Genomic DNA, 22,228 nt, shown 5'->3' on the forward strand with positions numbered 1-22,228 from the left:
CGTCTCGGGTGGAGCTGGCTCAGAGAGGCTCGAACGGGACGATGGTGCTGCACCGTGCCATCCAGGTGGCGCGTGATGGGGACCTCCCGGCCCTCAGGGGGCTGGCGTCCGCCGGGGGCCTGGGTCCCGACATCGCCGACGCCCAGGGGGCCACGCCGGTGCACCACGCCGCCCGCTGCGGCCGCCTGGACTGCCTGCGCTTCCTGGTGGGCGAGGCGGGGCTTCCCGGAAACGCGATGGCTCGCAGCGGGGCGACCCCGGCCCACGACGCGGCCGCCATGGGGCACACGAGGGAACTGCAGTGGCTGGTGGAATACGGGGGCTGTAGCGCTAAGGTGAGGCGGAGGAGGTGGGGCAGGGGAGGGGTCTGAATGGGGCTTTGGGGTGGGAGGGGGTATTACGTATTCAAATGGGTGTGTAGTTGAAAGTCTTGCTGGCATGCGGTTAAGAGTCAGGTGAATAACTTTGAAGCCAGTGATTTCATTGCTTAGGCTGGCTCATGATTGATATTTTAAGTAGATAAACCATACAACCAGAGGATAGCAGCTTAGTATCTAAATGACAGTGGGACACACGGTTGCCATTAATCATGCATGTGGATCCTAATGTATATACCTTACTAAGACCAAACAAGTGAAAGGTATACTGTAGGTACTCCAGAATACAGGGAAAGTGTATTCTGGACTATGCTGTGTCAAGCAATCCATGTTGACTGTATATCAGTTGCAGATGGCCCATTTTCCTATTACCGCAAAGACTGTTTAGTTGAAACCAGGGGAGGTTTTACCATCCTTAGTTTGAAAATAAGCTCTTAACAATTTTAATTAAAGCCAGTTCCTTTAACCTCAGCAATCAGCAGCATCGTTTGCTGACATGTGCTTCACGTTAAAGCGCGGTTCGTCGATCTCAATAACAAATGTGATAACATTACGGGGCTGATGGTGTCCTTAGAAACGTTTCAACAACACCTGCATTGATTTAGCCTGTGTTGTAATCATTCAGTGTAAGATCAATTCGCGAGATATTGAATGGCTTCGTTCGTATTTTCTGCGGTCGGTAAAAAAAATAAAATAAAATAGCTGCCCTCCAGGGCTGTTTTGCAAGCTGAACAAACAGCACGATTTCGATTTCGTTGTCCGGTACAATATGTGACTGCCGTGTATGCGAGATGGGAGAGATGGTTGATAAATGCGATGCTGCATTTCTTCCTTTCTTCGCTTGCGTCCTTGCGTGACCGCGCACGCCTCTTCGCGCCCTTCAGGACCGGGACAACACGGGGGCCACCGCGCTCCACCTGGCCGCTCGCTTCGGCTGCGCGGACGCGCTTCAGTGGCTGCTGTCTGCTGCGGGCGGGGCCGAAGAGGAGACGGACTGTGGGGCGCTACCCGCCCACTACGCTACGGCGAAGGGTGACCTCACGTGCCTGAAGCTGCTAATTCAGGAGGCCCCTGGGTAGGAGTGCTCACTCCACACACACGCACACACACGTACATCAGTGTGTACCTGCTGTGTATATCTTGTGTTTACAGCATTATTCATTATAATACTAAACATTTCTTCCTGCAAAATATTCACTTGCCTTTGAATCATGGGAATTTTTGTGACACATAAAGGAAACACAGCTGGATATTTTAGGTCAAACAAATCACTATTTCTCTGTGTGGGAGTGAACTTTACCACCGGTGGTGTGTTATGTTTGTTTTAATTTCATTTTTATTATACTGCAGTTATTTTCCTGGACTTGGAGTTTAATTGGCTTCCTTTATATAATGGAATACGTGGCCATTCATTTTAATGAAAGGAAGAGTGCAAACATAACTCCTTTTTTTGTACTTCTGCGAGAAATGTTTTAGCAATAACATTAATGCCTCATGAATATTTATTCCTGGTCGAAGTAGCTGTGGGCTCCGGTTACCCTTTGTTAAACCCATGGCTAATTGAGTTTAAATTGAACTTCAACTGATTTGTGAAAGACGACTACCCGCCACCCTCAGGCTTTTTCCATTCTGTTTATTGCTGGAGATAAACAATGAAGTGGCTGTTATCTGTGAGGCGTGAAGCTCTTCTACCTCCCTGATGGATGCCATCACACACACTCTTTTGACAGGACGCGTGCGCTGTGCGGGTTGGGTTTCTGTGTTGCTCGCAAGCTCCCTTGCATGACCCCAAGGCGGGGGGGGGGGGCGGGGGGGGGGGGGGGGGGGCTGCACTCCCCATAGCTACCGCTGTGCTCTGGGCCACGTATTCTAACAGTTGTTACAAAATACATTTTGGGGTACTGTGGGTCACCTTAAATGACATAGGCATTTTTACTTACAAAAATGCTTCATGTTGGCAAGCTTACCAAAACAGCAAGAGGCAGTGTGTTAATGGACTTAGGGGCTGGTCGCCTGGTTGCAAACAACCTCCTTTATATCTGCGACTCTTTGGAGTCCGGTTCTGCATCTAGTCATTTATGCTTGAGAATGAGTGCCTAGGCTACAACAATAAAAGCCCACAATGTCCTACGAAGGTCCTATTTATTTTGTCTCTTCGCAGCTGTTAGCAATAGAGCATTATAATGTGACTGCCTGTTTGGCCTGCATCCATGCTGAGCCAGCCCTTGTTGAGCCAGGCGACCCACAGGGCTGTTTTTAGCCTGGGCGATGACAGGGCTGGCGCTCACGTGCTGGTCAGGGCTGCATGCTTAGGCCATGGGGCTACCATGGCGACAGAAGCGGGCCACTCGCTTGGGTTACATGGAGTAAGTGGCACAGTGGTGCTCACGGTCAGAGGACGTTCAGCTGTTTGCTGTTGTGAGTGCAAGTGACTTATTTCACTAGCTTTTCTTGTGTACTTCACTCATTGTGCAATCATAGTAAGCCCAAAGGCAAAAATGTTTAATTTGGAATTATGCATACCAAATGTTTTAGTATACTTGAAGGGAGTAACATGCGTTCTAATGTATCAATTCTTAAACTGTAGAGGAGGAAGCCAGATCGAAGATACTAAGAGATATTTAACCGTAATGAAGCCAGAACACACTTTTTTTTTTATTTTTTTTTTTTTAACCTACCTCCTCTGGTTGTTTAATGGTGACTAGGGGGTCAGAGTCTTGTTTTTGGACCTCGGACAAAGGGCCAAACCTCCTACCATACGGTGTCACCCTCACAGTGCTCGCTTTCTCCTTTCTGGCTTAGCGATGCCTTTGCCAGCTGCAACTTTGTTTTCGTTATAGATCTCCCAAAGAGGCCATGTTTAGCTTGTGCATGACGTAGGGGATGGCTGCAAGGCAAAGTGGCTGACAGTGCTGTGTTTTTGGCTTATGTGTGATTATAGCGCATTACTTAGTCATTTTCCATGGATCTATTTTAGCTGTAAAAATCTGGGTTGGATATTGGAGTTAGTGTCTTTGGTTTGCGTGGCTCTGTGTCAAGGATAGAAAATGCCACCCACACGGACCCACCAGCCTGCTCTCTGAGAATAAAATGAATGCAGCTTTCTCCATTCCAAAAGCAATCAGAAAGCAGAACTTTGCCCCAGTGTGTATGAATGTGGCCATTTATCAATGGCTGATGTATCAGTCCTCTTTCTCTGTGCAAATACTTTTTTTTTTTTTACTGTGCAGAGACATTTTCAGAGAAGGAATGATTATCTGAGACAGCCCACCTGATGGAAATAACTGGATAAATCCAAAATTAAAAAGCCTAAAATGGTTGAGGGGTCACGTTGTCAGCCCACCTTTCCAGGTGAAATCCACCACAATTCCATTGTGGGCAAAAGGACCTGCGTCTTTGATAAACGTACTCCATCAACATGTTGTCTTGTCTATAATAGATGAGTGGAGGTTGAGTGGAGTGTGGCACTGCTGTCAGACTCTTGGACCCACCCTGCCTCTGTCATACTAATCCATGTCCCACTCATAGGCTGACATCTGATGCCCGGTGCTTAGCATGCATGAATGGCCCTTCTTTGTCGCTGTAATTATCTGTTCAGTCTGTATACCTGTGTTCTTATACTGTCTGCTTTCTCATGATATGTGTAGACGTCCGGTGCTACAACATGGACAGTGACCCCATGGAAAGGTCAGGGCTGCTTTTGCTGTCACTGCACTAAAACACCCGGGTCTTAACCTTATGCTGTAAGGTTATGTAGTGACACATACTCTCGCTTGTGAGAATGAGTATTATTTCTGGTCTTTGTCTAACCTTTTTGTGTGCATTTTGCAAGTAGCTCTGGACAGTGACTCAGCTAAAATGACAAAAGAGTGACGGTGTAGCCCTGTTAGTTCACAGATGGCTAGTTACCGCTCTGTTGTGACTGAAGCTGTTTCAGTTCTTCACCGTTTCGTACATGAGGCTGGCTGAGATGGTAAAACAAAGCAGAGAGGGCTCTGCTTTCACCCGAGTGGAGATTCAGTGGCAGTGTCTAAAGTAATGAGGCAGATTGAGTATCTGGGTATGGACTGACTGAATACGGGACGGGGGTGTGTTTTACAGAGGGGACAAAGGAGCTGCAGGATCACAGCACTACCCAAACTTAAAATAAACCAGTGTGACGAATACAAACAAGATTTATTAATAGGTTTAAGAGCGTGAAGTGGCAGTTCACCCCATGGTCATCAAGAGCAGCCTAAACATGCTGGTCTGCTCCGGAAAAAAGAGCAACTGATGAGGAAATGACACCAGCCCGGAAAGATCTGTGAAAAACACTAAATGGGATTTCTTGATTAGTTCTACCTGATTGCTGTAACATGAGGGTTGCCAAATCTCCTCTGAAGCAGTTGTCCAGCTTTCATACTGTATCTCCTGCAACTGAGTTTTGAGTATGCACACCATGATGTGATAACCCTTAGGGAAACAGACCCATTAGAGCTGGGGTAGTTTTAGACTTGGTTATGTTTGGTACATAAGAAGCATTTCAGTTGTCTCTCCGCAGGGTTATGACTTGTGGTATTATTGTTGGGACCAGAGGTGGAAGGTCCATGTGTTTTTTCTACCCATAAAGTCAGCCAGCTGATATCCCTAATTAGTTCTACCTCCTGGCTGATGAATTGTGCTAATTAGCAAATCCCGGTGACTGGAGCAAAATACTAGGGAGGACTTTTACATTCAGGACCTGGATTTTCCACCTCTGATTGGGACATTTCTGTGTGGTGTCTCCTCCAGGTGTGTGAATCGGCGGACTAGCACGGGCGCCACTCCGCTCTACCTGGCCTGCCAGGAGGGCCACCTGCACGTGGTGGAGTACCTGGTGAAGGACTGCGGGGTGGACGTGCACCTGAGGGCGCACGACGGGATGACCGGCCTGCACGCCGCAGCGCACAGGGGCCACCATGACCTGGTGGTCTGGCTGGTGAGGGCGACGTAACGCACAGCCCTGCAAGTTAAAATTTTGGATATGGTAACATGCCAAAAATGAACTGGAGCATTCATAATAGTGCAGTTGTAAGCCAGGCTGGTTTAAGAAGGATCAATTACTTGTGGGTATGGTGGAAGTTCTGTCGAAGTTTGGTTTGGTTTCGGACTTTAACTGACGCAATCCATATTCTCCACTTCAGTTAAGTTTTGCTGATACAGTTGTGACGCTCTGCAGCCAACTGCTCCATGGCAGTGAGTCATTCTGTGTCCACGTAGCACGGTTGCACAGTAGAAGTGCTCATATGTATGCAACAGAATAAACCCAAAAAATTTATACCAAGCCTGACTCTGTTACCCTGTTAGGCACCCTAGCTTAAGATTGGGAGCTTACTGTTTATATCTGCGCATTAGTAACAGCATTCAAATTAAAATATGGTCTAGAAATTAAAAGATGGTTTGAGTAAGCAAAAGCAAATTGCAACAACAATCCTGCATAGGGCCAAATGTTTTTCATTGACACACCCCCTATTGCGCCGCCCAATCACCGCCTAATCCCTGTTGATGTGTTTACACTACCGTTGTCACCAACTATACTGCTTTTAATCAGGATTGCTTGCATCAGAAGCATTTGGTTCTGTTCAGTTCCCTTGTGCGTCTGTCATTTGATCCTGGCCAACTGTCCCTAGAGAAAAGATACCGATCAGGATAGAATGTTTCTTGGTGTAAGTGATCCTGCTGTGCAGAACACAAATGTGATCGAATGTGATCTTGATCGGAATGCATTGTGACATCATGTTGTTACATCACCCGTGGGAATAAATCTATTGAAATTCACAAACCAAGTGTATTTTTATGGCAAACAACGTGAGCAAAAGCTATTATAAACCTGCTGTTTGCCTTATTTAATAGCAAAGCTTTGTAAATCGCAGAATACAATGAATAGAATGTTTTTTGGTTTGTTTGTTGTACAGCACTTGTGAAAATAGCATTCTTAGTTACTTCAATCATTTCTTTGACTCGGGTAGTTGCGGGCCAACTAGTTATACCTTTGAATTTGAATCAGAATTTTCTTCTTTTATCTCTTGTAGTCATTTCTTTGAACATTACCTTGATTATGTGTTGGAAACTAGCATCTGTTCACCATGCGTGAAAATCTATTTCAGTTCAGTCAAGTTGATTGTGATCAATTTGAGTATAGACATGACATCACAGCTTGGTTTATCAAATGCTGCTGATCATAAAATTGAACTTAATCAGGAGTATCTTTTAAACAAACCTGATGACATCACAATGGCTCTCTGAGTACATGGAATGTCCTCATTAACTACCCATGTACTGTGTTTACAGGATATCTGACTTTCATGTTAAAAAAAAAAAAAAAAAGGTTTTCCCATCCCGTAACCTATTTTTGAGCAAACAGATGAGCCATTGTTTTATTCGGAGCAGTTTTGTTTTTGACCTACCCTGTCCTGAGTGTCTCAGTATACCTCAGATACCCCCCGGGCATCTCAAGAGAAGGGAGCTCATTAATCATACAAGCAGTCAATTCGGTTTGATAATTAGGAATGCACTGAAGAATGAAATGAAGCACAGCAATTCCTCTTACTGGATTTCTGAATGCTTGACGCCAATAGATTGCCTACTCAAGTTCAGTTTACCTTGATGGCTGTAAATTTAATCTGGGATGAAACATAGCTATTAGGATTGTTTGCCTGCTAGCAGTAGCTCAGCTGTCAGTGCTGACGCGTGATGTGTGACGGGTGCTTATTATTATCATTCATTATCTGGCCAGAGGTCCTTTTTCAGGCTCGCTTGTGTCACTGTGCTTTCAAATACCTGTGCTGGTGACGAGGTCGGGTTGACACTAACGCCACGTTTTGAGGGCTGAAAGTACAGGAAACACACATACATGGGCAAATACACGTTTCCCATCTATCCTAGGTAATATTGACCATGTTATAGTGTCTTAAGTTGTTTTATTCGCCTTGCACAAACAGCCTTCCTCAGGTTAAGGGTTCCAACCTGATGTCTGGTTAACTATCCACATGACTTCACATTTTGTTATTATTCAAAAAAGTTCAGAAAAGGATGTTGAAAAATTGCTGTTTTATCTTTTAATCTTGGCTGTGAGCTAGAAATACCTTAAGCTGAAAATGGTTAAGCATTGGATAATTTGAAAATAACGGATGAACATTATTTATAGTGTGCACATGAGCAGTGAGCCTCAAACAATGGCTCAAGTGATTGTAGTAGCATATACAGTGACTTTTTGTCTCCTATTAAATTTGTTTTTAAATTGATAAATAAACATACCTGTACTTCCAAAGGGATGAAATTCTAGGGTTTCTAAACACATATTTTTTAGTCCAGTCTGGAGTCTGACCATTTATTTTTGTGGATGTGGAATTTCCTCACGATAATCAACAATTGGATTAAATAAGCTCAATCTTTTCTGAAATAATAATTATATTATTACCATGAAGTTTAATCTTTTTTCTCAATAACATTTTGTACATCGGTCCAAAACAATTTTTTCTATACATATTCTTTCTTTCTTTTCCAAGTTCACAGAAATCACAAGGCTTTTTCCTCTCATAGGCCTCCTTCACAGACATGAGCCTGTCGTGCCAGGACAATGAGGGAGCAACTGCACTGCACTTCGCTGCCAGTGGAGGGCACTACCACATCCTGGAGCGGTTGCTACACTTGGGGGCAAAGGTCATTGAGGACGACTGGGGTGGCACTCCGCTTCATGATGCTGCAGAAAATGGGGATCTTGAGGTAAGGGGTGGATTTAATTTTTTAGGGGTGCTGACCTGCACCTTGTATTCTAAACCAAATATATTTAAATCCTCTCTGTGCATAGACAAATTTGATGACGTTTTATAATTTTATGCACATGATGACCTTTGACCCCTTCTTCCCCCAGTGTTGCCGAATTCTGTTGAAGAATCGAGTTGACCCCGCCAAGCGTGACAGAGATGGGTTCACAGCGGCAGACCTAGCTGAATACAACGGGCACTATGACTGTGCGGACTACATCCGGGCCGTGGAACAATGCGTAAGGCGGCTTTTTTACATCTGAATCTGAATTTGTGAAAATATTGTTTTCCTGTTGGTTTCTCTCATTCTTGAAACAGACAACTGCTTGAATGTGAGGTACCTCATAGAAAACAGTAGACATTGCTTTTGGAAACTTGTGTTATTTGGGAGTGGCCAGTTAATTATGGTATTAATTACGGAAGTTACAGTAGATCACAGATAATGAAATAGATTGATCAAGCTCTAAAATGTGGGAGATGCGTTCATATTGTCCGAGCCCTATTTAACATGCACGTACATGCTCTTTACTTGTAGGATGCTGTTACTGTCAACTGCTAGGATAATGTGTGTGTAACAGCGATAGAGTTACAGCAGCAACACTTGGTGCACTCCACAACCCTCAACTGGTCTGGCTTCGGTTGTAACATTACAGAATATTCATTGCTCATTTCTAAGAATATTCAGTGAATCGGGTTCCGTGCCGTGAGCTCAGGGACTGATTTTGGTGAAATATGTCTGATGACAGCTCACTCCGTCTCAGTTTTGCACCTGAAAGCCAATAGTTTTTAGCTTTTCGTTGTGGTCACAATGAGATTTTACATTCTGTCCTTGTGTGATACAAATAAATAAGATCACTAAAGTATGCTGGTCCAAGTCCATGTAATGTTTCTTCAGTTAGCAGCAAGATTTAAGCAGCACATATTTAATTGGGAGCCCAAGAACAGGAGCAATATGATAATATTTCATGGAGCCGTACCGACAAAGTAAACTCTGGGCTGCCAGGTTTCAAAGCGATACAGTTGCCAGATATTTATGTGGTGAGTACATGAAAGTATAAATAAGTTTTTCCTGCTTCGTGTTGAGATTAAGATGGCATGAGTAGCCCTGTATTATAAAAGCAGAAACCTGCTCTACTTCCCTAAAAAATACTGCTTGAGTTGGGGCTGGATCTTCATTTTAATGCATATTTATTCATGAAAAGGACAGAACCTGCATTGTTCAAAAGATTTTTGAATTTATTGATTAGCACGCACGGACATATTTCAGCAGTCAAGTCTTCCTCGGTATGCGTGTAGCGCCTCAACATGCTTTTAATTTGGTGTTCGAGGGAAAGATTCCTGATCTGTATCTGTAGTTTCTGGGCTGAGGGAGGCTTCATCAGTATTCAGTGCAAAGTCGGCTATGGAGTCATGTCATGAGAGGGACCGCAAAGAATAACCTGTTTTATATGGTGTGATGTATAATAATCTAGAGTTCTGGACACAAAGTAGTTTTGTGGATCACACCCTGATTTGTGGTATAAATTTAAAAAATGTAAAACTGCCCATTTGATATAACAGAATTTTTTCCTGCCACTTTCTGCGAACCTCCTCATTGGCTCCCACGCAGTGAATGCCGTCCCTGGTCTTTCCACATCCCATAATAAACACTAGTGGCTTTGCCAACGTGGTGACTGAGTGGACTGTCTCTCTTCCAATTAAATTGTCCCTGATCGCACAGAGGCTCAGTCGCTACGGAAGGAACCCAGAGAGAGTGGCGATAGGCCGCATTAGTTTGGGAGGAGGTCTCAGTGGCCTGTGGAAGATTCCGAGATTAACACCTTTGTGTTTCCTGCCGTGGCAGGCGGGGCAGGAAGGTAAGTAAGATGTCCCTTTGGTTTGGGTGATGAATATTTTAGGGCCGACAGCGTGTTTGCCGCACGCTTGCCACTCTCTTTCCACTCTTTCCTTCCACTCTCCAGAATGAAGGAAGGATTACCGGGTTTTTTTTTTTCCCCGGTTGCTTTTTAACGCATGGCTAAATCATTCTAAATTAGATTGAATCAGGCGATGGAATGGGCTTTCACACTGCAGGCTCTCAGGTGTCAGGTCTGTGAGTTTCCACCTGAACTTCACCATTTTGACACTGTGATATTTTTGTGCATTAACAGGGCTTTGGGCTCCCCACTGCCAGAGTGTTAAAGAGTGTAAACCTCTCACCAGCCAGTGCAATGCATTGCTTTTCTGTTTGGTTTAGGTACCTCAGGTTACTGGAGCGTCAGTACAGATGTGTGTGCTTCTTTTGTGGGCAAATCATTGTAGTTTAGCGTTCACACAAAACCAGAAACTGGACCAATGAATGGTCACGGTATTTGTTTCGCACCGATCATTCGTGTAGTTTTGCATGTGCTAAAAAGTTTTGGTCTTAATAAATGAGGCAGGCCACTTGTTTTTGATCGGCAAAGGGGTCACTAGACAGCGATGGCTGGGACTGTATCCTGCAACACGGGGCCCATCTGTGCATTAGAACAGTGCATTGACAGGCTAAGCTACCCAGCAGCCCCACGTGCAGTTTTTTCAGCCAACCTGAGCAGGCTGTATTAAATCCACTTCAGTTTACTGAAACCGTGAGAGTGAACTGTGGCCCGCGAACAAACCCCTTTGATCGAGAGGGTCAAAGCGAGATTTCCGGAAAGGGCCCCGTACAGCGCTCAAACTCGCTGACCCCCCCCCCGCGCTTCGCCGCTGTTTCTCAACCCACCCGTGACGGTGACATCACCCGGTGACCGTATTTTGCACCCCGCCGGCAACTTGCGCGCGGCCACGGTAACCGAAGCTCCCTGTGAGTAGGCCATGAATAAATTAGTGTGGCAGCGACGCTCATATACTCGTGCTGAGAGGCTGATGGAAAGGCAGCGAGGCTTGGCCCCGGTGCCGCCTTCAAAATAATCGTCCGCGAACAAAGGGGCTAATTAGCGCCGCCGGGCCGGAGTCGGGTGCCGCGGGTCGGCCTCCCCCGGCGCGAGGAGGGGGCTATCGGTTACTCCTCCAGGCGCGGCACACAGCACCCGGGGATTCGGGTGGTCATGGGATCCGCTAGCTTTGGTTTCAGGGCTTCGTCCCCCCCCCTTCCCCCACCCCTCACAATTTTGCCGTTTGAAGCTCGGAACCTGGCAATTCAATCTCGTCAAGAAGCAGGTTTAGACTCCAGGTGAGCGTTTGATTGGTGTGTCATGTTTTTTTCCAGGTCCTCGTAGAGGAGGCATATCAATCAACCACCGTGAGATGGGGTGATGTTGTTTTAATCTCTTTCTGTTTGTCATTTGCCTGTGTGATAAATGACATAGGGGCTGGTTTTGCCCTCTCGTTAGGAGCCGAGAGCTGTACTGCAGTATGTTGTTCTTGCTTCAGCATCACGCACTGTGGCTCCAGTATACCTACCGTTGAGCCAGTGATGACACAGAGACACGTGGAGCCAATAGGAGGAGGGGTGTGTCTGTAGCTGTCCAGCTACAGTAGGTACCACTTTACTGTATATAGCAGAAACCCAAGGAACCCTGGCTGGCTTAAGCCCACTCTACACAAGTTGAATGCCACTTGAAGCCAGTTGTGCTCCACCGCTGCAGACGAATGACATAGAATCAAATTAGCGATGACTACAGGGCTCAGTCTTTGTTCAGAAAGGCAACCTGCATGAGCCACACTGCAGCCCTGTATGCAGGCTTTTGTCTGCAGCAGTCCTGGTCAACAGCACACTAAATAAAGTTATAGCCCTGTCGGTTTCGCAGTGCTCTTTGGTATGTCTGACTTAAAACTTCAAACCGAATTCCGGATTGGTCCTCCACAAAGCACACTTACAGTAACGCTAAACATTCTTTCCTTTGGGAGTCATTTGCTTTCTAAAATATATCTGATGGAAGCAGTGTACATGTGCGTTAATTACGCTTCCCTTCCTGACTTTCATCTGCAAGCTGCACTGCCGATGTCTGTGTTAATTCCTTTCTTGTGTGTCGGTCAGATCTTCTCATTTCCTCATGTGGCCTTTAATGGATTGCGTGGGAGAGCTGCCAGCGCGTTGCGTGCTAGTCCACCCCTCGTGTTTGATCCCGGAGAGGTCACAATGGTGCGGGGCAGTCAGCCGTTGGAAGTGCGCTTGCCTTTCTGGGAAAGACAGCTGCAATCAAATAAACAGGCTTTTTTTTTGCGGGCGGTTTACTGTGGAGCGTGCATCTATGACTCCCACTGGTCATTCACAAAGCAGGATTCAAATATGTGAGAGCTGCGAGAGACTTTTGGGGGCCCTCATAGATTTATTGCCCGTGGTTTACGTCCATATTCCTCCTGAAATGTCCCAGTAGTACCACTAAGAGCCTATGGAAAAATGACTTAATTCTGTTTTAACTTTCCATTTGGAAGGGGTTCTAAAACACGATTAAATGAACAATGCAGAAACTAAATAATAGTTCTGAAGGGAAGAAGGAAAATATCCTGTGCCCTGCAATAGATTGGCGACTTGTCCAGGGTGTGTTCTTGCCTCCCACCCAATGCATGCTGGGATAGGCTCCAGCACCCCCCGTGACCCTGACCGGGATAAGCGGGTATAGATAATGGATGGATGGATGGATGAAATATATTTTGTGCAACAACATGAACTAGTGCATTGGTATAACCACTAGAGGGTACTAAAGGTCAGGTTGAAAACGGCAGACATTTACATTAAACTTTTAGATCGATTAACACTTGGTAAATTACTTGTAATCTGGGGCCTGGAATAATCAAGAACAGGATTACTGAGTTAACTGGATAACTGCACTAAGAAAAACCCAGAACCCTACCAAATCTGGAACATGGAATGAAGTAAAAAGAGCTGTTCTGGGTACAGTTATTCAGCTAACTCAGTAACCCTGCTTCATGATACAGGCCCCTGGACAGGACAGGACTGGACTGGAGTAGGAAGGAAATTACTGTGAAACAAAAAATGGCATGAGTCTGACTGAGAACAATTGTAAATTACATTTGCATTGTGGAAAAATCGGTATATTTATTAGAGAAAGAGTTCTTAAGAAAATAAATGAAGACAGGAAGGCAAGCAAACCCTGTTTGTAAATACATAGTACGTACATAGTACAGTTAGTTATGTGGTACTATGGTATATATTTAATGGATATAAATATAGTAGACTTCTTTTGATTAAAATTGTTACTTTTTACAGTAATAGCCTCAAGGTGTAAGGAGCAGACATTTTCACTGAACACAATATGGTGGGTAAATCATGTGACATATTTGTTTCCATTTGGTATTTGTCACTTAGCCCAGCTTTCACATCTGTGAAATCTGTAGTTCCAGAGGAAAGTATGCTTATTGAGTCAGAAGACTGGTGAATTTGCTCGGTGCGGATGAATGTGCTGAGCATTGTGCATGATGTATTGTATGAAAACCTTCCTTTAAAATGTCTATGTTCCATTACTGACTGCATACCAAAATTGAAGTCACAAGTTTACATTAACCTGAAACCACATTGCATGTGGTGAGCCAGCCATTTAGAATGCAACTGATATTTCCATATGCCATTTGGCTAAAGCTAATGCATAGAAATTTTAATTCAGAAATAAATCTGTGTGTCAGGTTCTGCTCTTGGAAAAGGAGTCAGTGGCCACAGTCTATTCAGCCACAGGCTTATGTTTCCCAAACAGCAGGGTGCACTCTGGACCTTGGACCTTGGATCTCTGGACCTTGTTTGACAAGGTTTCATGGTAATAGTGTAATGTCTTCTCATGGTGTTGCCACTCCTGAAAAAACAACTGTCACAATGAAAATAACAATGGGGTTGCATTCAGTGGCGTGGATATCGTATTGCCATCTAAGCACCACAGAGAATAAGACATTTACAATAAGATCATTAACTAAAGTACATCTGGACAGATGGAGCCCTCCGGTTAGACCTCTGACAATCTGCTCTTTTGTCCTGTTTATACTTTCGGTGCAAAAGTATTGTTCTGACTTTGGAGCTTGGCATAGTTTGCTTTTGGAAGGTGGATGGGTGAGGATGGTCTTTCCAGAAGGCGACTGAAGTCCCATGCTGGTTAGGCAAATGCAATCTATCACAACATTGGAGTGATATCTGAGTCCTTAGAAAATGATGGGCAGGATTCAGGAGCTACTACGGTGTATCGTCAGGACAGAAGGGCATCGGCCAGCATGACAGCTTGATGGGTCCACGTTGAAGCCGCGTATGCCTGGTCAAGGCGGGAAATCGGCTCACTTATTGTAGTTGAGCCAGCAGCATTCCCTCTCCTTCTGTTGGGCCAGTGGTGCTTCGCTGGATGGATAAATTTCTGCCTTCATGCCCGGCCTGTATGCCTCATGATTACAGGTGGACGGCAGGGCAAAATCTCCGTCACCTTAGCCCCAACGCTTAGCTCGATACCAATGAATGGAAAAGCACTGAAGCAAATAGGATACAATGTCTGCTTTCTATCTGGTTTGTCAGGCCTTCCCTGATACGCCATTTCTTCCTGCACATAGGTTGTCATTGGTCTCTTCCTGCTATTACTGGCCATCCAATCCACCCTCTTAATTATTTACGGCATTCTCCAATTGGAGCTTATTGTTTATTGCCTGCTGGTGCTTGGGCTTTGGCCACTGACTGGGATGTTGAGGATGGTGAGCTTTACATGTAGGTTGTGTCATCTTCTTCAGAGTCAACTCCCAGCTGAATAGTGCTGTTGAAAATTGTAAGTAGCTTTTTGTTTTCTCCAAAATGATGCAAAAAAAACTTTTTTTGCCCTTGATATTGATGTTTCTGTGGAGATTATTTTTTCTTGACGTATAATTAAATGTGCTGTAAGACCTTTTTTTAATTAGTGGAATGTGTGCAGTTAAATGTAAGAATATGTCATTTTAATACTATACGGCCCGTGCATTACGTACATTATGAATATTGCATACACAGGCACTGTCATACATGAGCAGTCATGTTTTGTGTACCATTGTCCTCAACACTCAGGTGTCATTGTTACAGAACAGTAGCGGGTACAACGCTAGCCCAGATTGACACCTGTTGATGTGTGTGGTGGGCGTGGCTTCTCCGGAGCACTTCGCAATGATGCGAGAGCTCATCAGTATAAATGAGGTGGTGCTGCCGTGTTAATTCAATGCCTGTTTTCTCATGGAAAGGAGTGTTGGTTGCTTAGCTCACTGGACTGCTGCTGAGAACTACTTGTGGACAAGAAAACAGATGATGGGTCAGCTAGTGAATCATACAATAAGATGGACTTACTGATACGTGTATTCTTTATGTGATTTTGCTCATTTGTTTTCCTTTTTTGTCTTGACGATTAGCCCATGTTTTTGTGCTCAGTGTGGAATATTTGCAGTCATTTGGAGGACAGATGGAACTGGCATACTACACCTAACAAGCACAGGAGCTTTTTTGAGTTATAAGACTGGATGGAAGAGAGACATAGGCCACTAGTTAAGAAAGCGCAATCCAAAAATCTAGAGATTACCGTTTTTTTTGGTGGAAGTCAAAATGGGACCAGGAAGGACGAAACTGACGTGATATGGCGAAGGAATCTTGTTTCAGAAGAATGTAACGGATGGTATAATTCAATTCAGTTTTAAACTCAATTAAAATTTCAGTGGTCAGTACGGGTCAGTTTGAAAAGGCTGTCTCAGAATCAGATCAGCATTAATTGACTATTTTCCACTGCCAGTGCTGATTCTAATAGGACTCAGCCACCGGTTTTCTCCGTTTTTAAGTGACGTGGATCCTCCTTGACCTTCCTCTGAAATTGCACACTTATACTAAAGCTGAAGGTAATTTCTGTGTCTTTCACAAAATTCATGTTTGCTGATGTAAATGTTCTCAATATGTACCAAGCTGTTTCAACTCATCACTAGTATTGGGACTCTTAAGCAGTTCTGAAAGAATAAATGGCACGCCGTGCAGCAGATCACTACAGTTTTTGGCGGATGCTGTCTCTGACGTCTGATCAGATTACCGCATTTTACTTACTTGCCCTGCCTTGTCAGTGTAAGTCGAGAAGCGTTCTCCGAAAGTAATTCTGGAATGGTTAGTCTCATCTTCGCATCTCTTTTCTGTGTCCTGACATGCCTACTTCCTGCTTCCAGCATGGCCTTTTAAACTGATTGCTTGTTTGGGACGATTTGCTGAAAGGTCACGCTCTCTGGTGCCTGTGCGTCTCTTTGCTCATGCTCGCCCCCTGCAGGACCGGCAGGTTAGTGTTGGGTTTTTTTTTTTTGTGTGACGGGCCTGGAAGCGCTGCAGCGGTCCCGCGAAGTACCAATTGTGTGATTATGGAGGCGCTGATTAAATCCAGATGCTCCTGAGCTGCTGGCTTTAATTAAACACCGAAGAGCAGATGCAATGGCACCGAGAGGCCAGTGACCGCTAAGAGAGGCTTTTTCAGAAAAGAGGGTGTTTCTTCTTGTTTGCCTGTTTATGTATTACACAACTTCTGGGAAGGTTCCTCCACTACCAGAACTGTGTCACGACATATTTCGTACGGTTAGACATCAAAGTCTCGTGTTAAAGGAAACTGAGACCACCTCACAGACACAGAGCGCAGCAGTATCCTGCAACGTGTCACAGATTTCTTTGATGTTGCTTTTTTTTTTTTTTTACTGGTTTCCTTGAAGGGCCAGATTTCATATGCATTCTACGTGGAGTCCATTAGGGCATTACGTGTCTTCATTAAAGGATCTAAGTGTTTCCGTACTGTACCTCTTGTTGTTCTGAGATGTATAAATATTGCCTGTACCTTCTGTGTTCTCTGTTGTCTTATTACATCACTTAGCTTTCTATAAGTTAATTGAACCATGGTGTTTTGGGGATCAAGCCCTCTGTTTGACCGGTTTCTTCCTGAGAGCCATAGATGTAATGGGTTTTCTCTGTTCTTTGTTCCAGCCCTCTGCAGCCGATAGGTCCCTCGCAGCGATTGACACTGACAAAGGGAAGCAAAGAGAGGTATCCTGGCAACCCAGTTCCGCGGACTACTACCGTCGCCTGACCGAGCCCTGCACTGACTCCTGCAGCGGTATCACGATAGAGAGTGGGAAGGTGACCACTGGAGTTTGCATATTTGGCCGCATGAACCTGAAGGCTTTTCCTCCAGCTGTTCTCTAGCTCTTCCGTGTTTGGGGTCCGACGTCAGTGATTGTGTCCCCCTCCAGGCAGTGACTGAGGCAACGCTCCTGCTAAGCAACCCTCCCACAACGCCCGTACACCCCTCGCTGGCTCCACCCAAGACTTCAACCGTCAGCACTGTCATGGCCTCCTCTAGCGGGAATAACAAAGGTACTTGTTAATGGATTTTTTCATTAATCGCTTTACAGGTAAGGCTTGCTCTGACCCTGGAATACATTGCCAAACTCATACGCCTCATTGTGCTTCCTTAAATCCTCAACAAAGACCCCCCTCATTGTCCCGGCCAGTGAAACAATAATATGAAACAATAAGGGAAAGGGCAGTCATGGCTAGGGCTCTGAATTTCATGATTAATTTGTCAGATTTGTCAGATTATTTCAGGGCCCCACTGGTTTGTCTTTCTTGTGTTTTATTTCTGAATTGTATTCTTATTTTCACTAAATTGTTTTGTGCACAAACGAAAAGGTCACTACAAATAAAGTTACTATTATTATTATTATTATTATTAGGAATAATAGTAGTAGTAGTAGTATTAGTTGTAGTGGTAGTAGTAGTAGTTTTATTTGTATAACATAGCATTATATAATTTGATTTTTATTTGTTGAGGTAGTAATTCATTCATCAGTATTACATTATGTATCATTAAATGTTCTTTATTAATTGTGTAAAAGTATAAAAATAATTACCTTTGTTCTAATAAATATTACAGCCTTGCATTCTGTGAAGTTGACCAAGATTGCAGGGGGAGAGAAAAACCTCTTCAGTGAAATTAAGTCCTTCAAGTCTTTGAAACAAGCAGGGATCACAGCAGTCTTCACTGGGAAAAATGTAAGCATCTTCATTCCTGGAATTTGCTCTTTAGAGATTTTGTGTGTGAATTAAAGGGCAGCAAATTATCTGTTCATAGAAATGCTATACTTATATGGTGGTGGCAGAAGGTAATGTGCTTTTTATTTTTATTTATCTTGTTCAGAGAGCAGACAGGATGGTGGTGCTACCCACGGAGGAGGCGAACCTTAGCGACATGGACTACCTGGTGCCCACCCACGATGAGAAGGGCCGGCCCATAGCAGAGTGGAAACGGCAGGTCATGGTGCGCCAGCTGCAGGCTCGGCTGCAGGACGAGGAGAACCAGAGGAGGAAGGTACACTGAAGAACCCGGATGTTCCAGTCAACCCTTCAGTGGGCCTTGACACCATCAAGTCACAAAGATATATACGCATGAATATCTTTTATATTGTCTCAAATGCTCAGATCTGACAGTCAGTTTTCTTCACTGTTTATGGTTACTCAATAGCAAGTTTACAGCTTGGCTGCCATTGACTGCCATTTGGTAACCAATCAAGGAAATGCTGAAGAACTCGTAAATATTCTAGTGGAAAATGTGACAAAGTAATATTTAGTAAGTTTAATTTCATTTTCTTAAGGTTTACTGCCATTTATTGACCTTCATTCCTGAAATTGTGTTGTTACCAACCTGCTGCCAAGTCAGTGATCAATTGTACTGGCCACCATTTCTGTTACCAGCTCCATTGATAGGTATTCGTGCTTTAATGTGATCCATCTGTGCATTCTCCATACTCTGAATTTACCATAAGGCCTGCCAGCCCAATGACTTTGGTTCTCTCCTGGGCCCTATTGAAAAACATAATTAAGTATAGAAATGTCGGACCAAGAGGTCTCACAACTAACTGGCTGCATTTACAGTAACCTTTAGCTGCAGAAAACTGTTTTTCCTTAGTAGCAACACTTAGCCACCTCTGCAGTGTTTGGTGTCCAAAACTAACATAGAAAGCAAAGCCAGATTCAGCTAATGAGTTGTGCTGTGCTGACTAGTTAAATCTTTTTGAATGGTCAAAAACTATCAGTAGCTCAAAAGCTGAGAAGGCCTTAAATGTTTGTTTTGCCATAAGAACTGCAATAAGTGTATATTTTATGACTGTCCCTTAATTGTGGTTATTTCTATGACTTGTCACAAATTTCCCACATCCTGCTTGTGTTACTGGCATTTAATGAAAATTCCCATAATTGTGGCCTTATTTCGGAGTTAAGTAAACAGGTGCAGTTTGTATGTGCAACTGTTCAGCCTTAGCAATGACCATGGTCATTAAAGTAAGTCACAGCCATATGTGCCAATGGAAAGCTGTGTTTTATTTAGGCAAATTAACGCAGTCTTTTCCCTTCCACATTTGACAGTGCTTTTATTATTCCTAACAGGAATGGCACTATTCTTCTTTGGAATGCAAATACAGCATGTTCAGTTAATGCTGTTTAAGATTATATGCACTAGAATGTCCTGTGTGTGATTATGCATTAAAGTGAAGATAATGAGAGGTCATGAGCTTAAATGCTCGTGTTTACACTGGTCTCACAAGCCAGGCACTTCTACTTTCATTTACGATTAGCTGATGCAGGCAAAAGCAATATATGAAGTAGAAGAATGTCACAGTTATTTAAAAAAAGGAAAGAATGGTATCAATTTTTGCTGAAAACATAAACTCAAAACATAATATAGCAGTTTATTTTAGAGAAATAAAAGGAAATAAAACTTGTGACAAGGATAGAATGTGAGTGCTAATCACATGCTTCTTGTTAAAATAACTGTAAGCAAAAGCCATCCATTGCATAATAATACACCACTTGAGAACAAAACTATCAAAGAACATTTCCACTGGGGGCCTTTTTAAATTGACCACAATAATTTTTGATGGTGGTCTTTTTGGGAAAAATGCTATAAACAACTGTTTTGAATTAAATGTTAACTGATGATGTCTGCAACCACTTACACTACCTCTCGTTGTAGTGCTAGCAACATAGAACATTCATATGTCATCTTATCAAGTCATCTGTGGCACAGTATATACTGCTGTCACTGAGTTTTATCATTTGATACAAGTAATCGCACATAACTAGGAGCAGTTCTGACGGCAATATCATGATTTATATCATTGAAATGTCAAATAAATATCAATATCAAATAAAAATTGCTTTCAATTTCTTTTACAACCAGGACAATGGGAACAAATATGTCAAGATGGACAGTTGGAGATACTCGCACGTTCACAATGCCATCCTTGGTCCTTTGGGGGAGCTCCTGACGGAGAATGATCTCATCTACCTGGAGAAACAAATTGAGAATGTCTCCATGCAGAAGCAGTCTGAAGGCTACGAGCTGGAACTAGCCCGCCTTGCCGAAGAGCTGAGGACCATCCTCCCGGCCCCCATCGTCAATATCACCGCCAACACGCAGTCCAGGAAGCCCAACACCGACGGCCAAGTCCCTCTGCCGGTGTGGTGCAATCGCATCTCTGGGATTGTGAAGAGCATGTCCCTTCTCACGGCTAACCTGTCCGACCATCCCTACTGCAAGATGCCCAACACTGAACTCGTGTCTGTCTTCTCCCAGGTGCCAGAAAGGCAGACTTCCTCGAGAGGGAGAAGAGAGAAAATCGAAAATGAGATCCAGCAATTTGGGGTTTCGGTGCGGAATTTGAAGTCTAACTTCGAGCGCCAGAATTCGTTCTCGTCGGAGGAAGCCAGCGACGCCTCGCTCGCGTCATATGTGCAGGAGGTGCCTGCTAATGACAGGATGGCAGCATCCCCTGAAGATGGTGACCAAACCGTTGAGGTTAATCAAAACAGTGACTTGCGCATAGGCTGCGACGAGGCGACTACTGACGTCATCGAAACCACCAGCTTGCGCAAAGAGCGCATCGTTGTCTTGTTCTTGGGTCATTGGAAGAAAACGGCCTACGCTTTGACCGTGAAAGGCAAAGATGCCGAAAGGAAACAGAGCTTGGATGGGCAAGAAACGGCTGAGAAGCCCAGTAGCAGCGAGGCAACACAGGCCGAGTCCACCAAGAGGACTATGGCGAATGGCTCCTTGAGCCACTTCTTCAAGCAAAGAAGCGCCATCAACAGAATGATGGGAAACTGGAGGAACATGATCTCCAGCGTGCCCTCGAGGCAGCTCCGCCGCCTGAACCGCCAGCAGGTCACTTACTCTCCAGAGCAGTTCTTACCTCGTGTGGATGGGGCAACTATGGATTACGACAGCCTGACCCTTGACCTCTTCATGCTGGGCTACTTCCACATCCTGGAGCTCGACCTGACACCAGATGAAAGGAAGATGAGGCACCTTCTCTGCTTTGAGGTTTTCGACCACGTGGGCCGCTTTACCTGGGAAACGGTCCGGGATTTCCATAAAGCTGTCCTCCAGGACATTGAGGCCGGGAAGAGGGAGTGGAAGGATGGCTTTGAGGACACAAAACTGAAGTTCTTTGGGAACAGTCAGACCCAACCTCCGCCAGACCCTGGGGAGCCTTCTCCACCAGATATAAGACCGGTACCAAAAGTAATTGTTCAGACTCCTACCCCTGATGAAGAGTTACAGAGTGGTATAGACATCTCCAGCTTCAGCAATGAAGAAATTTGCAGATACATTGATCGCAGTTTTTCTTTCTGGAAAGAAAAAGAGGCAGAAATTTTTGATTTCGAAGAGTAGTTTTTCCTTTTCTATTTGATTTTTTTTTGTATGGCTTGTATGTAGTTTGCCGCCAGCTGCGCTTTGGTGGTGCCTGGTGGTTTAAATACAGTTTAGGTATGAGTGTGTGCAACATTCCTTTGTGTTTTGAGAAAATTCTGAATGGAATTATCATTGTCCTTGATAGACTTGCATTCAATTTAAATAATAATTATGTAAAAACCTTAATATTGCCTATGTTAATTTTGAAACCTTATATTTATTTTACATATTACATGTCAGCAATTAACCAGACCATATGATTTTAAAGACATATTAAGGGATAACTGAATCCCCTGAATGTAATTAAGAATTTGTATGTTATTTGCATAAACAGCAATTATTATGGTATTTTGAAAGTGAAAGTGCACAAAATTGTAAAACACATTTCAGTTAC

The 22,228-nt window shown here is 44.1% G+C and overlaps 1 protein-coding gene across 1 annotated transcript; it reads left to right on the top strand.

The window, feature by feature from the left end:
- Positions 1–41: 41 nt before the first annotated feature.
- Positions 42–21,985, top strand: espnla (espin like a). Its single transcript, XM_035415882.1, has 10 exons — positions 42–335; positions 1,262–1,452; positions 5,148–5,334; positions 7,938–8,120; positions 8,269–8,400; positions 17,070–17,222; positions 17,336–17,459; positions 18,019–18,137; positions 18,283–18,453; positions 20,320–21,985. Exons 1-10 carry the CDS (start codon positions 42–44, stop codon positions 21,811–21,813), a joined length of 3,048 nt encoding a protein of 1,015 aa, XP_035271773.1. The 3' UTR covers positions 21,814–21,985.
- The last annotated feature ends 243 nt before the right edge of the window (positions 21,986–22,228 follow it).

The sequence above is a fragment of the Anguilla anguilla genome, chromosome 4 (assembly GCF_013347855.1).
Source record: "Anguilla anguilla isolate fAngAng1 chromosome 4, fAngAng1.pri, whole genome shotgun sequence".
NCBI classification, from domain to species: domain Eukaryota; kingdom Metazoa; phylum Chordata; class Actinopteri; order Anguilliformes; family Anguillidae; genus Anguilla; species Anguilla anguilla.